Raw genomic sequence first — 16,823 nt, forward strand, 5'->3', positions numbered from 1 at the left:
TGGTGAGTTTGAAGGCTGATTTGGTAACAGGTATAAAATATGAATTTGTTAATACAGATTATTTTTGTTTTCTTAGTTTAGGTATGTTTGTGAGCATTTTCTGTGACTATAAATAAGGCCATTTTTCAGATAATAAAATATGCAAAAATTTTTAAAAAGAAATTTCATTGTAAAATTCCTCAAAATATTTTGCAAAATATTCAGGATAGAGGGCGGTTCCAAGATAGCTGAACAGGAACAACTCCAGTCAACAGCTCCCAGCATGAGTGACACAGAAGACGGGAGATTTCTGCATTTCCAACTGAGGTACTGGGTTCATCTCACTGGGGCTTGTCGGACAGTGGGTGCAGGACAGTGGGTACAGTGCACCAAGCATGAGCTGAAGCAGGGCAAGGCATCCCCTCACCTGGGAAGTGCAAGGGGTCAGGGAATTCCCTTTCCTAGCCAAGTGAAGCTGTGACAGATGACATCTGGAAAATCGGGTCACTCCCACCCTAATACAGTGCTTTTCCAATGGTCTTAGCAAACAGCCCACCAGGAAATTATATCCCACGCCTGGCTCAGAGGGTCCCACGCCCATGGAGCCTCACTCATTGCTAGCACGGCAATCTGAGATCGAACTGCAAAGCAGCAGCAAGGCTGGGGGAGGGGCGCCCACCATTGCTGAGGCTTGAGTAGGTAAATAAAGTGGCCGGGAGGCTCGAACTGGGTGGAGCCCACTGCAGCTCAAGGAGGCCTGCCTTCCTCTGTAGACTCCACCTCTGGGGGCAGGGCATAGCCGAACCAAAGGCAGCAGAAACCTCTGCAGACTTAAATGTCCCTGCCTGACAGCTTTGAAGAGAGTAGTGGTTCTCCCAGCACGGAGTTTGAGATCTGAGAATGGACAGACTGCCTCCTCAAGTGGGTCCCTGACCCCTGAGTAGCCTAACTGGGAGGCACCCCCGAGTAGGGACAGACTGACACCTCACAAGGCCGGGTAACCCTCTGAGATGAAACATCCAGAGGAATGATCAGGCAGCAAAATTTGCTGTTCAGCAATATTCACTCTTCTGCAGCCTCCACTGCTGATACCCAGGCAAACAGGGTCTGGAGTGGACATCCAGCAAACACCAACAGACCTGCAGCTGAGGGTCCTGACTGTTAGAAGGAAAACTAACAAACAGAAACGACATCCACACCAAAACGCCATCTGTACGTCACCATCATCAAAGACCAAAAGTAGATAAAACCACAAAGATAGGGAAAAAACAGAGCAGAAAAACTGAAAATTCTAAAAAATCAGAGCACCTCTCCTCCTCCAAAGGAATGCAGCTCCTCACCAGCAACAGAACAAAGCTGGATGGAGAATGACTTTGATGAGTTGAGAGAAGAAGGCTTCAGATGATCAAACTTCTCCAAGCTAAAGGAGGAAGTTCGAACCCATGGCAAGGAAGCTAAAAACCTTGAAAAAAGATTAGACGAATGGCTAACTAGAATAACCAGTGTAGAGAAGTCCTTAAATGACCTGATGGAGCTGAAAACCATGGCACAAGAACTACGTGATGAATGCACAAGCTTCAGTAGCCAATTCGATCAACTGGAAGAAAGGGTATCAGTGATTGAAGATCAAATAAATGAAATGAAGCAAGAAGAGAAGTTTACAGAAAAAAGAGTAAAAAGAAATGAACAAAGCCTCCCAGAAATATGGGACTATGTGAAAAGACCAAATCTACATCTGATTGGTGTACCTGAAAGTGACGGGGAGAATGGAACCAAGCTGGAAAACACTCTGCAGGATATTATCTAGGAGAACTTCCCCAACCTAGCAAGGCAGGCCAACATTCAAATTCAGGAAATACAGAGAATGCCACAAAGATACTCCTCGAGAAGAGCAACTCCAAGACACATAATTGTCAGATCCACCAAAGTTGAAATGAATGAAAAAATGTAAAAGGCAACCAGAGAGAAAGGTCAGGTTACCAACAAAGGGAAGCCCATCAGACTAATAGAGGATCTCTCAGCAGAAACTCTACAAGGCAGAAGACAGTGGGGGCCAATATTCAACATTCTTAAAGAAAAGAATTTTCAACCCAGAATTTCATATCCAGCCAAACTAAGCTTCATAAGTGAAGGAGAAATAAAATACTTTACAGACAAGCAAATGCTGAGAGATTTTGTCACCACCAGGTCTGCCCTGCAAGAGCTCCTGAAGGAAACACTAAACATGGAAAGGAACAATCAGTACCAGCCACTGCAAAAACATGCCAAATTGTAAAGACCATCTATACTAGGAAGAAACTGCATCAACAAATGGGCAAAATAACCAGCTAACATCATAATGACAAGATCAAATTCACACATAACAATATTAACCTTAAATGTAAATGGGCTAAATGCTCCAATTAAAAGACACAGACTGGCAAGTTGGATAAAGAGTCAAGACCCATCAGTGTGCTGTATTCAGGAGAACCATCTCATGTACAGAGACACATAGGATCAAAATAAAGTGATGGAGGAAGATCTACCAAGCAAATGGAAAGCAAAAAAAAACAGGGGTTGCAATCCTAGTCTCTGATAAAACAGACTTTAAACCAACAAAGATCAAAAGAGACATAGAAGGCCATTACATAATGGTTAAGGGATCAATTCAACAAGAAGAGCTAACTATCCTAAATATATATGCACCCAATATAGGAGCACCCAGATTCATAAAGCAAGTCCTTAGAGACCTACAAAGAGACTTAGACTCCCACACAATAATAATGGGAGACTTTAACACCCCACTGTCAACATTGGAAAGATCAACAAGACAGAAAGTTAACAAGGATATCCACGAATTGAACTCAGCTCTGCACGAAGCAGACCTAATAGACATCTACAGAACTCTCCACCCCAAATCAACAGAATATACATTCTTATTAGCACCACATCACACTTATTCCAAAATTGACCACATAGTTGGAAGTAAAGCACTCCTCAGCAAATGTAAAAGAACAGAAATTATAACAAACTGTCTCTCAGACCACAGTGCAATCAAACTAGAGCTCAGGATTAAGAAACTCACTCAAAACCACTCAACTACATGGAAACTGAACAACCTGCTGCTGAGTGACTACTGGGTACATAACAAAATGGAGGCAGAAATAAAGATGTTCTTTGAAACCAATAAGAACAAAGACACAACATACCAGAATCTCTGGGACACATTCAAAGCAGTGTGTAGTGGGAAATTTGTAGCACTAAATGCCCACAAGAGAAAGCAGGAAAGATCTAAAATTGACACCCTAACATCACAATGAAAAGAACTAGAGAAGCAAGAGCAAACACATTCAAAAGCTAGCAGAAGGCAAGAAATAACTAAGATCAGAGCAGAACTGAAGGAGATAGACACGAAAAACCCTTCAAAAAAATCAATGAATCCAGGAGTTGGTTTTTTTGAAAAGATCGACAAAATTGATAGACCACTAGCAAGACTAATAAAGAAGAAAAGAGAGAAGAATCAAATAGAAGCAATAAAAAATGATAAAGGGGATATCACCGCCGATCCCACAGAAATACAAACTACTCTCAGAGAATACTATAAACACCTTTACACAAATAAACTAGAAAATCTACAAGAAATGGATAAATTCCTGGACAATACACTCTCCCAAGACTAAACCAGGAAGAAGTTGAATCTCTGAATAGACCAATAACAGGCTCTGAAATTACGGAAACAATTAATAGCTTACCAACCAAAAAAAGTCCAGGACCAGATGGATTCACAGCCGAATTCTACCAAGGGTACAAGGAGGAGCTGGTACCACTCCTTCTGAAATTATTTCAATCAATAGAAAAACAGGGAATCCTCCCTAACTCATTTTATGAGGCCAGCATCATCCTGATACCAAAGCCTGGCAGAGACACACACACAAAAAAGAATTTTAGACCAATATTCCTGATGAACATCAAAGCAAAAATTCTCAATAAAATACTGGCAAATCGAATCCAGCAGCACATCAAAAAGCTTATCTACTATGATCAAGTGGGCTTCATCCCTGGGATGCAAGGCTGGTTCAACATACACAAATCAATAAATGTAATCTAGCATATAAACAGAACCAAAGAAAAAAAACACACGATTATCTCAATAGATGCAGAAAAGGCCTTCAACAAAATTCAACAGCCCTTCATGCTAAAAACTCTTAATAAATTAGGTATTGATGGGACATATCTCAAAATAATAAGAGCTATTTATGACAAACCCACAGCCAGTATCATACTAAATGGGCAAAAACTGAAAGCATTCACTTTGAAAATTGGCACAAGACAGGGATGCCCTCTCACAACTCCTATTCAACATAGTGTTGGAAGTTCTGGCCAGGGCAATCAGGCAGGAGAAGGAAATAAAGGGTATTCAATTAGGAAAAGAGGAAGTCAAATTGTCCCTGTTTGCAGATGACATGATTGTATATTTAGAAAACCCCATTGTCTCAGCCCAAAATCTCCTTAAGCTGATTAGCAACTTCAGCAAAGTCTCAGGATACAAAATCAGTGTGCAAAAATCACAAGTATCCTTATACACCAAAAACAGACAAACAGAGAGCCAAATCATGAGTGAACTCCCATTCACAATTGCTTCAAAGAGAATAAAATACCTAGGAATCCAACTTACAAGGGATGGGAAGGACCTCTTCAAGGAGATCTACAAACCACTGCTCAACGAAATAAAAGAGGACACAAACAAATGGAAGAACATTCTATGCTCAGGGATAGGAAAAATCAATATCATGAAAATGGCCATACTGCCCAAGGTAATTTATAGATTCAATGCCATCCCCATCAAGCTACCACTGACTTTCTTCACAGAATTGGAAAAAACTACTTTAAAGTTCATATGGAACCAAAAAAGAGCCCGTATTGCTAAGTCAATCATAAGCCAAAAGAACAACACTGGAGGCATCACGCTACCTGACTTCAAACTATACAGCAAGGCTGTGGTAACCAAAACAGCATGGTACTTGTACCAAAACAGAGATATAGACCAATGGAACAGAACAGAGCCCTCAGAAATAATACCACACATCTACAACCATCTGATCTTTGACAAACCTGACAAAAACAAGAAATGGGGAAAGGATTCCCTATTTAACAAATGGTGCTGGGAAAACTGGCTAGCCATATGTAGAAAGCTGAAACTGGTTCCCTTCCTTATACCTTATACAAAAATCAATTCAAGATGGATTAAAGACTTAAATGTTAGACCTAAAACCATAAAAACCCTAGAAGAAAACCTAGGCAATACCATTCAGGACATAGGCATGGGCAAGGACTTCATGACTAAAACACCAAAAGCAATGGCAACAAAAGCCAAAATAGACAAATGGGATGTAATTAAACTAAAGAGCTTCTGCAGAGCAAAAGAAACTACCATTAGAGTGAACAGGCAACCTACAGAATGGGAGAAGATTTTTGCAATCTACTCATCTGACAAAGGGCTAATATCCAGAATCTACAAAGAACTCAAACAAATTTACAAGAAAAAAAAACAACCCCATCAAAAAGTAGGCGAATGATATTAACAGACACTTCTCAAAAGAAGACATTTATGCAGCCAAAAGACACGTGAAAAAATGCTCATCATCACTTGCCATCAGAGAAATGGAAATCAAAATCACAATGAGATACCGTCTCACACCAGTTAGAATGGCCATCATTAAAGTCAAGAAACAACAGGTGCTGGAGAGGATGTGGAGAAACAGGAACACTTTTACACTGTTTGTGGGGTTGTAACCTATTTCAACCATTGTGGAAGACAGTGTGGCAATTCCTCAAGGATCTAGAACTACAAATACCATTTGACCCAGCCATCCTATTACTGCGTATATACCCAAAGGATTATAAATCATGCTGCTATAAAGACACATGCACACATATGTTTATTGTGGCACTATTCACAATAGCAAAGACTTGGAACCAACCCAAATGTCCATCAATGATAGACTGGATTAAGAAAATGTGGCACATATATACCATGGAATACTATGCAGCCATAAAAAGGATGAGTTCATGTCCTTTGTAGGGACATGGATGAAGCTGGAAACCATCATTCTCAGCAAACTATTGCAAGGACGAAAAACCAAACACTGCATGTTCTCACTCATAGGTGGGAATTGAACAATGAGAACACCTGGACACAGTGGGGAACATCACACACTGGGGCCTGTTGTGGGGTGAGGGGAGGGGGGAAGGATAGCATTAGGAGATATACCTAATGTAAATGACGAGTTAATGAGTGCGCCACACCAACATGTCATATGTATGCATATGTAACAAACCTGCACGTTGTGCACATGTACCCTAGCACTTATAGTATAATAAAAAAAAAATTCAGGATATCATTTTAAAAGAAAAAACAGGGAATTTCAAGTGAATATAATAGCCTTTCTTATAACGTTCAAAAGCACTTACTTTGATGGGCCCCCTTTTTCCTTTCTGGTATTATACACCAAATTAAGTAGTAGTTTTCTAGTAAAGGTAACTGTTTTTTGGCTTTCAGAATAATTCTTTATTGTCTCAAGACTCATATATCTAGAAAAAGAGAGAAATCTTTAAACATGCTTTAAACATTTTGAGATAAGTTTAATGTTGCACAAAACAGGAAGACTATTTTGTGTCATGATGGCTGGATTAAGACATTTTCATGAGCATGGTTCATGAAGTTAGATTGTCAGGCTCACTTGTTAAACAGAGAGTATTAAAAATTGGAGATACATGGTTGAAAATAATAGAGATTTCAAGGTTCAGGGACAGAAAACATACTATGTTTCAAATATTTGGGATTCAGACATCTGGGTTTTCATATTAGATTCCCCATTGTCTGGTATGGCAATGGACAAATTACCTCATTAACTTGCTGGCTAATCTAAAAAGTAAGGATAAAAATACCAATGTTAGGTTGGGATAATTAAATGGGAAAGCATGTATAAAGCATCCAACTCATATCACACATCTTCCCCTCGCTTTGTCTTCACCTTCAAAGCAGATAGTAAGGTTTAGAATGACTAAAAATGAGTTAAAATGGTAACTTAAAAAAGTCACTGGTCATAAGAGCTCAATGTCATTTTGGTAGCACTTGTCTCAAGTTTTCTGTAGCATTCTGCTGGCTTTTTTTTTTTAATTGAGACAGCTCAGATCCGTGTATATGATCACATCTTGTTTAGCCAATCTCCTTGGCTTTTCGAGGAATTTACCTGCTGCTGACCAGATACTTTCATCGTCATGATCAGAAGGAGAGTAAGGCTCTGCCCTTGGATCTGAGGCCCTACCTTATAATGTGGCTTAATGGAAGGGCATTGGAAACCTAAGTTCAAAGGTAAACCTTGCCCTTTCTATGAATTATAATGTTCTTACTTTAAAACTTGTATATATATATTTTTTACTACAGGGATACTAACGTAATTGAAAAGAATGAAGTCATTCGATTATCTGTAATTCAATATAATATGCAGTAAATAAATGGAAAATGTTGAATCTGTATACTCTTTTCTACTTGATTCATTTATAATTGAAAAAATATTTATTCAACATCTGCTATGGTTGTTAAATGCTAAAGATAGACCATGAAGAAATACTGGTCTGCCCTCAAGGCTCCAACAGACTAGTGGTATGAAACATGTAAATACCAATTACAGTAAAATGTGGTAAGTGTTGCCACAGAGATAATAAATGAGAGGGCTCCCTGGACTCACAAAAATAAGCATTTAATATAGTCTTATTGTGATATCTATGTGTGACACTTTACAGCACAAATTACTAAGTAATTCAGGCTCTTGAATTCCTATTTTACATCAATGTGTTCACTGTTTAGACCTGATTTAGGGAAACAGTATGATCTATTTAACTGGATAGTGAGGCAGCTTGGCTTTGAATACCAACTCTGTAATTTATGAGTCAAATGACCTTGCATAAATTATTTAATTTCTCCTTGCTTTACTTTCCTAACCTGCATCGTGAATATAATAACAGCATCTATCTCATAAGATTCTTCTGAGGTAAAATAGGTTAATACATGTAAAGTGTTTAAAACTGTACCTGGTTTGACACTCAATAAAAAGAAACTATGTGCTCAAAGTATTATTTTTTAGGCAATTATACAAGCACTTAGCATAGGTCCTGGTGCTCCTGTTTAAACCCTCCACTCTTTCTTTTCTTAGACTTGTTTTTCTTGCCACAGGTTACCCTGACACGAGGCACTCATAGGAATAATTAGCAAATGGTAAAATCAACTCCAAGGCAGCTCAGCAAAGAAGCAAGAACTGAATATAAGCATAATCAATAGAAAGTTCTCTAGGGGCTGGAATATCATTTTGCTAATATTAATATTCCCTACAGTGACTGGCATATATTGGTAATATATAGCTTTGCACATATTGGTATTCAATGTGTATCTCTTACATGTATGCATTAAAAATGTAATATATTCCAAAGTTTGCCTTCATAGACATATGTTGCTTCTGCCTTTAGGGAACATTTAAAGAGAAAAAAATCAAGGCAGTGGGCTGAATTGCTCTATGTTGTTTTATTTTTATTTTTATTTTTGAGACAGAGCCTTGCTCTGTCCCCCAGGCTGGAGTGCAGTGGCGCGATCTCAGCTCACTGCAACCTCTGTCTTCGGGGTTCAAGCAATTCTCCTGTCTCAGCCTCCTGAGTAGCTGGGACTACAGGTGCATGCCACCATGCCTGGCTAGTTTTTTTGTATTTGTAGTAGAGACAGGGTTTCACCATATTGGTCAGGCTGGTCTCGAGCTCCTGACCTCAAGTGATCCACCCACCTCGGCCTCCTAAAATGCTGGGATTACAAGCATGAGCCACTATGCCCAGCCTGTTGTTTTATTTTTAACATCTCCTGGAAAATATATTAATGATGCTTTTTATCGTGTCATTTATTAAAAACTTCCACTGTACAATATGCACCTTTCTTCTTTAAAATATGCATGGTATTGTTTTGAATTGATCACATTTGCCAAGCCCTCTCTTTCAACTCCCTCAACTTTACTAGGTCAACTAAAGCATTGGAAGTGCCTGGATCAAAAGGACAAACAGAAACCCTGGTAGCATAGATGAAAATATTCAAGCATTATAAATCAAGGAAACAAAATTTTAAATAAGATATATTTCATCTTCCTATCATGACACATATAATGTCATAATGATTTGTATGACTAGGCTTAAAATGAAAACTCTTAGTTACTTTGAAAGTCTGTACTTGAAATGAAATGCAAATATGCCCTGATTTCTGGCTGCTTCTTTTCTAACATCTAACTTTATCCTTCAGTGTACCACAAGGTTGTATGTGTGACTTAACACAAGGTTGGCACATCCTTCAGGTTTAGGGGTATGCACACCAAAGGTCTGGTTTGCTCATGAGACGATGGACCAGGACTAGAGGCCCAAATAGACTCTGGAAATAAGCTTAGGACAATTTAAGCAGGGAATTTTGGTGTCTTCGGGACTGTTGTCTAGAACTAGAAAGTATGTCTGGGTGGACACTGTTGCAGTTGCATTGCAGTTTAACCCCCCTGTTTGCCCAATCATAGATCCAGCATTCCTCCACAGGGGATGATCTGAGGGTACTCCTCAAAACACCAACTTTGAGGAAGTCACTGCTTATTTTGGAGACCTATATCTAAAGAAATCACTACAAGATTACAAATGCATGCTAAGTATTAAGAGAAGATGTTGAAGTACTACCTGTGTATTGGGGAAGATATGCCTGGAAGGATTAAGGAAGGCTTCACTCTTACTTAGTCTGGCATTCAAATTGTCTAAAAGGAAGAGTTCTTTACCACAGCTTAACTTTTGGCAGGGGGAGGACAAAGAACAAAAGAAAGTTTCAGTCAGAAGGAAAAGCTTGTTCAAAACCACGGAGGTATGAATGAATGCAGCAAATTTGGGAAACTGAAAATAGGTAGTTTGGCCTGAGGGTGGGGTATAGAGCAGACAGCTCTGCTGTCATACTACAGTATTGATATTAATAGTAGAGGGAGCCAAGTTACCAGACAAAAACAAGAAAACTCACTTGAGTAATTTCCTAAATGCTGTGGCTTAGAATAGAAGCCATCTCTTGAGAATATACTTACTTTCCCTTCTTCTCACCAAAACTTCCTGCTGCACCAACCAACACCTGGACAGCACTCTGGGACAGAATCTCATCCCTGTATTGTCTCTGGTAGCTTGCCTAAAAAAATATTAATTCAAGTCATTATATAGCATGAATAACAATGACAACTTATTACAATCTTGATGGGAAAAATGTGGGATAAAGAAGTAAAAACACTCAGTCTAGTATATTTGTAAAAAGAATCTTTCTATGGAGTTCAGATTATAAGATTACTGGATAAGGTAGGTCTTGGCTTTGGGTGGAGCCATATTGGTTCTGAAGGAAACTAGAGCTCTTCTAGACATGGAATTAGATTTTCAAAAAATAAATGGAACTTATTGGCCAATGAGTTTGGGAACTGCTACAAGCTATATCCACATCTCAAAAGTTAATAATGAATATTAAAGGCTCTGAGAATCCCTACAGTAAAAAAAAAATTCTACTATACATCTTTATTTAATTGAATTTTCTCAAATATTTCCACAACAGGGCTCTGCTGCCTCATCTGTGATAAGGATTAAAATTATTATATCTTTGTAACTTATATAATTATTTATAGAAAATTTTATAATTTATAAGGAGTATTATAATAACAGATTGCTGCTATTTGGCAGAATGCAGTCACTTCTTCATTCAATACATATATATGAGCGTCAGGGACTATGTCTGATTATATGGAAACCAGTATCTGACACTGTTCCTGGCATCCAGGTGCTGAACACTATTCAGAATCACTGTGTAGACCAACTTCCTTAACTGAAATATATTATATGACCAAAGATTTCTGGGTTCTGCAGCAGGCATTCTCTCTGCATGATCAGTTTTGAATATTAAACACTGCTTTGTTTTGGGGAAACACTAGAAAGAAATAACAATGACATTTGAGGATGTGGGATGAAAAAATTTTTCCCATAATTACAGGAATTCAATAGAGTACACTCTTCTCCTTAAATATCATTAAAATATGTTTAAAACAATATTAAATCAAAATATTCTTAGTATCCTCAAGATAAAAATTGTAGTTTGAAAAAATAAGGAAGCTGAAGATTATATGGATCTCACGAAAGCTTAGCAACACAAATACCAAAGCAATTAGATACTAGAAGATGTTAACTGTTAAATTATCTTTCCCAATGGGAATGCAGAAACCAAATCGACAAATCAAGATGAGCATGAAAATATATGTAAAATTAAGAAGAACTTGGAAGATATTAAGTGAAATGAGGATCTAGAGAACAGAGCAGAGAAATCCAATCTACTTTGAAAAGCGGGATTTCTTGATTAAGACACAATAGCACAAAATCAATGATTGAAATACAATAGTAGAACCCAAACATTTGAGGCAATAAATCAAAAAGGTACATGGAGTGTACACTGCAGAAAACATAGAATATCACAAGCAAAAAAGAGGTTATTCAGTCACCATAAGTTTTCTCTTTTATAGATTGAGAGAATGAAAACTAAATAGATTAAGTCCTTAGTCACATATCATATTAATAACAAAAACAAGACTCAAAATGAAGTTTCCTTCATTTATTTTGTGGGTTCTTGTACACCATATTTTCCTGAAATAAATTAAAATTGGGAAGTGACTAAAAGACATGGCCTCATAACATTTTTAATTTACAAGGAAATAGAAATAATTCTACAGATATCCAAACAATAAAGGAAGCTGTATTTAATAAATATTAATTTATTAATTGCATAAAAATCATTCCTTTGTCTTCATATAAATGTATCATTACTTGGATAAAACTATTTTTAGGTCTGAAACATCTTTAAACATTTACTAATCAATTCTTTTTTCTACAAAATTAGGCTAGAGACACTAGCCAAACCATTGAAAAATACATTTCAAAGATATTCTCAGCTGGGAATATTGTTGGAAATAATCAGTGAATATTATAACATAATATCAATATATTAAAGAATGAAATATGTAATAAAACATATCTATAAAAGGCTTCTGTTTATAAGACTAATAAGCATAATCATTAAAACAAAACTTAAAGTATAAAAGTGAAAACAGGGGAATAGGGCATGGTGGTGTCCCCCTGTAGCCCCAGCTACTCTGGGAGACTAAGGCAGGAGGATTCTTTGAGCTCAAGAATTTGAGACCAGTCTGTGCAACATAAAGAAACTTTGTCTCAAAAAATAGAAGAGGAACACAAAGAGATTTCAGAACATTGAACTAAATTCATATTCCAGCCATGGGTACAAGGCCTAGTAAGCAATTTTTTCTTTTTTAAAAAATGAACGTAGAGGTAGATTGAGAAAAGGGAAATGAAAACATGTGTCTACTCTAAAAGTACATCTATAGTTAACATTTTATTTAGAAAGTTATAGAGTATTATTGACATTTATATCATTTGTAAGGTAAAATTAGATACTTTTTGAAGTTAGCTTATCAAACAGAAATAAACAAAGAATGATATATATCTCAATACAAAAGAAACAAAGAAAGGAAAGCAGGCCAGCAAAGGAAAAGAAAAAGAAAGGAATTTAAACAGCAAGAGAGGAGTGAAAGAAGAGAAGAATTGAGATATCAAAATAGAACAGCTATTAGATCCTATAATAAATCTCCAATACTCCAAAAAGGTTCAGATTAATTAGTTGAGTGAATATTAATTGAGCACCTACTATGTACTACACATTGTGGTATTCACTGAAGACATACAGATGAATAAATCACACTTTAGCCTAAAAATTATTACCTAGGTTTACTGGATTTGCCTACAAGAAAAATTAACTATACTAAAAAGCAAAATTTCAAGTGAAGCAGCATATGAGCTGAGCTGCTGGCTAACCAGCCCCTTGCTTCCCCAGAGTGAAGACCAGCCTGGAACCCTGTCCTCAAAGGAGTAGCACCTGAGAAGAGATGCTGGCTGACCAGCCTGCACTTCCCCCAGATCACAGATGATCCTGGTTCTCTACGCATGGTAGCATAGCCAGCTCCCTCATTCACAAGGGAGCAGACCCCACATAGGTAGACCAGCCACACAAACTTCTGCAGCCTAAGCAAATGAGGCACTCACAGGCATCAATGACATTGACTGTAGCTGAAGAAACTGTATTGAGGCTATGCTATTGTATCCACCCAGTAAAAAGCTAATGTACCCTACCCAACTGACACCCTCTGCAGGTGAGTCTTTCCCCATGAAAGCCACTATACAAAATTGAAAGAGGTGACTGTTTCACGAGATCTGAAGATATCAATGCAAGGATACAAAAAAACATGAAAAAGCAAGAAAATATCTCACTGTTAAAGGAACACAATAGTTCACCAGCAACTGGTCCCAAAGAAATGGAATTGTAGAAACTCCCTGAAAAGGAATTTACAATAATGATATTAAGGAAACTCAGCAGACACAATAAAATCGAAAAGCAATTCATTATGTGAATGAGAAACTCAACAAAAAGATAGATATTATAAAAAAATAACTGAACAGAAATATTGGAGCTGACTAATTTAATGAATGAAAAAATACAATTGAACTCTGATAACAAACTAGATCAAACAGAAAAAAAGAATCTCTAAACTTGAAGCCAGATATTTTCAAGTAACCATGTCAGACAAAAGAGAAAGAAAAAAGAGAAAAGGAGAAAGAAAGATACATAGATAAGAAAGAAAAGAAAAAAGGGAGAAAGAAAGAAGAAAGAGAGAAATAAAGAAAGAAAGAAAGAAAGAAAGAAAGAAAGAAAGAAAGAAAGAAAGAAAGAAAGAAAGAAAGAAAGAAAGAAAAAGAAAGAGCCAAAGAACCCAAGAGAGCTCATGGGACCTATGGGACACCATTACACAAACAAATGTTATCATTATGGGAATTTAAGAAGGAGAAAAGATGGGAAAAGTTATAAAAACATATTTAATAAAGTAATAACAGAAAACTTCCAAGTTTTTGAAAAGATATAGACATCTAGATCCAGGAAGGTCAAATATCCCCCAAAAGTTTCAACCTAAAAAATTCTTCTCTGAGGCACATTATAGTCAAACTGTCAAAAGTCAAAGACAAAGAGAGAATTTTAAAAATAGAAAAAGTGTCAAGTCATATATAAAGGAATCTCCATTAGAATATCAGCATATTTCTCAGCAGAAACTTTATAGGCCAGAAGAGAATAAGATAATATGGTTGACAAATGATATGGTTGACAATATGAAAGACAAAAAAACTTTCAACCAACAATACTATATCCAGAAAAGCTATCCTTCAGAAATCAAGTGTTTCCCTGACAAGTAAAACCTGAGAGAATTCACCATTACTAGACAGGACTCACAAGAAATGTTTAAAAGTCAAATATCTGGAAGCAAAAGGACAATAACTAAGATTGTAAAAACATATAAAACCCAATGGTAGAGCAGATACACAAATCTTAAAGGAATCAAACCTTATTATTACAGAAAAACACCAAACTTCAAAGATAAACAAACAAAAATAAATACACACCAACCAAAAAAAAAAAAATGATAAAACGACACCTTTCAATAATAACCCTGAATGTAAACTAATTAAAATTTCCATTTAAAAGATATAGACTGGCTGAATTGATTAAAAAAATAAGACCCAACTACACACCACCTATGCCTATTAAAAACTCACTTCACCTATAAAGACACCCACAGACTGAAAGTGAAGGGATGAAAAAAGATATTTCTGGCAAACAGAACCCAAAAATGATCAGGAGTAGTTATATAGCTATACTTATAACTGATAAAATAGACTTTAAGTAAAACACTGTAAGAGAGACAAAGAAGTTTACTATATAATGATAAAGGGATCAAATCAGCAAGAGGACATATAAATACCAAAAACCAGAGCACTGAGACATATAAGGCAAAAATTATTAGATCTGAAGGGAGAGAAAGACTCCAATACGATAATAGTTGGGTCTTTAAAGCCCTAGTCATAGCATTGGAAGGACTATCTAGACAGAAAATCAACAAAGAAACATTGGATTTAAACTGCACTATAGACAGAACATTTCATTCAAGAACAGCAGAATACATATTCTTCTCATCAGCACACAGATCATTCTCCAGGAGAGAGCATATGGTAGGCCACAAAACAAGCCCCCCAAATTTTTAAAAAATTAAAATCATATCAAGTATCTTTTCTGACCACAATGGAGTAAAACTGGAAATCCGTAACAAGAACATTGGAAACTGTACAACCATGTGGAAATTAATCATGTTCCTCAACCACTGATAGATCAAGAAAAAAAATTAAGAAGGTAATTCTTTATTTTGAAACAAAAATAGAAACACAACATACCAAAACCTATGGGATATAGCAAAAGCTGCACTAAGAGGGAAATTTATAGTAATAAACTTTTACATCAAAAAAATAGACAGAGAGCCAGGTGTGGTGGCTCATGCCTGTAATCCCAGCACTTTTGGAGGCTGAGGTGTGCAGATCACTTGAGGTCAGGAGTTTGAGACCAGCCTGGCCAACATGGTGAAACCCCATATCTACTAAAATTACAAGAATTAGCCAGGTGTGGTAGCAAGCACCTTTAATCACAGATACTCAGGAGGCTGATATAGGAGAATTGCTTGAATCTAGGAGGTAGAGGTTGCAGTGAGCCGAGATTGCACCACTGCAATCCAGCCTGGGCGATAGAGTAAGACTCCATCTTCCCCCCAACCCCCTGCACACAAAAGTTCAAAAAACAACTTAATTATGCACCTCAAGGAACTAAAAAAGTAAGAACAAACCAAACCCAAAATTAGGTCAAAGAAAGAAGTAATAAAAATCAGAACTAAAATAAGTGAAATTGACACCAAAAATAATATAAAAGATCAGAAAAACAAAATGTTGTTTTTTAAATAAGAAAAAATTAACAAACCATTAGACTAAGAAAATAAGGAGAGAAGATACAAATAAATCAGAAGTAATACAAATAAATCAGAAGTGAAAAACGAGACACAACAACTGAGACCCCACAAATTCAAAGGATCATTACAGACTATTATGAAAAACTACACTCCAACAAATTGGAAAACCTAGAGGGAATGGATAAATTCCTGGACACATAAACCTACTGAGATTGAGCCAGGAAGACATAGGAAGTCCGAATAGACCAATGAAGACTTACAAGATTGCAGCAGTAATATAAAGTCTCCCAAGAAAAAAATATTTTTGAAAGGGAAGGAATTCTTCCAAACTCATTTTATGAGGCTAGCATTACCCTAATACCAAAAGCAAACAACACAACAAAAAAGAAAACTATAGGCTAATATCCCTCATGAACACAGATGCAAAAATCCTCAACAAAATACTAGCAAACAAAATCTAACAGCACATCAAAGAGATTATACACTATGATCAAGTGGGATTTATCCCAGGAATGCAAGGATATTTAAACATACACAAATCAACACACATGAGACATCACATTAACAGAAAGATCAAAGCCATTTGATCATCTGAATAGACACAAAAAAATTTGATAAAATTCAGCATTGTTTCATGATAAAAACTCCCAACAAATTAGATATACAAGGATTGTACCTAAATACAATACAACCATATATGACAAATCCACAGCCAAAATCATACAGAATGAGGATAAGTTAAAATCTTATATTTAGGAAAGCTAAAGACTCCACAAAACAACTCCTAGAACTGATAAACCAATTTAGTGAAGTTGCAGGATACGATATTAACAAACAAACAAAATTAGTAGCATTTCTACAGACTAACATCTA

At 36.6% G+C, this 16,823-nt stretch overlaps 2 protein-coding genes across 3 annotated transcripts in view; one reads left to right on the top strand and one right to left on the bottom strand.

Moving 5' to 3' along the window:
- CD200 (CD200 molecule) overlaps nt 1–16,823 on the top strand; it is a 256,287-nt gene that overhangs the window by 98,356 nt on the left and 141,108 nt on the right. Inside the window, exons 3-4 of one of the 2 annotated variants that reach the window (XM_063630068.1) lie at nt 205–306; nt 1,056–6,146. The exons of the other annotated variant lie outside the window; for it this stretch is intronic. Of the exons in view, the coding sequence (XP_063486138.1) occupies nt 4,422–5,534 (1,113 nt within the window). The 5' untranslated portion in view covers nt 205–306; nt 1,056–4,421 and the 3' untranslated portion in view covers nt 5,535–6,146. Of the gene's footprint in view, nt 1–204; nt 307–1,055; nt 6,147–16,823 lie in introns of those variants that run through there. 2 annotated transcript variants of the gene reach the window in all.
- Nucleotides 1–16,823, bottom strand: part of SLC9C1 (solute carrier family 9 member C1) — a 181,683-nt gene that overhangs the window by 86,783 nt on the left and 78,077 nt on the right. The window contains 2 exon segments of the mRNA XM_055260281.2: nt 6,430–6,549; nt 10,101–10,198. Coding sequence (XP_055116256.2) covers nt 6,430–6,549; nt 10,101–10,198 — 218 coding nt within the window.

This window comes from Symphalangus syndactylus, chromosome 21, assembly GCF_028878055.3.
Source record: "Symphalangus syndactylus isolate Jambi chromosome 21, NHGRI_mSymSyn1-v2.1_pri, whole genome shotgun sequence".
Classification (NCBI taxonomy): domain Eukaryota; kingdom Metazoa; phylum Chordata; class Mammalia; order Primates; family Hylobatidae; genus Symphalangus; species Symphalangus syndactylus.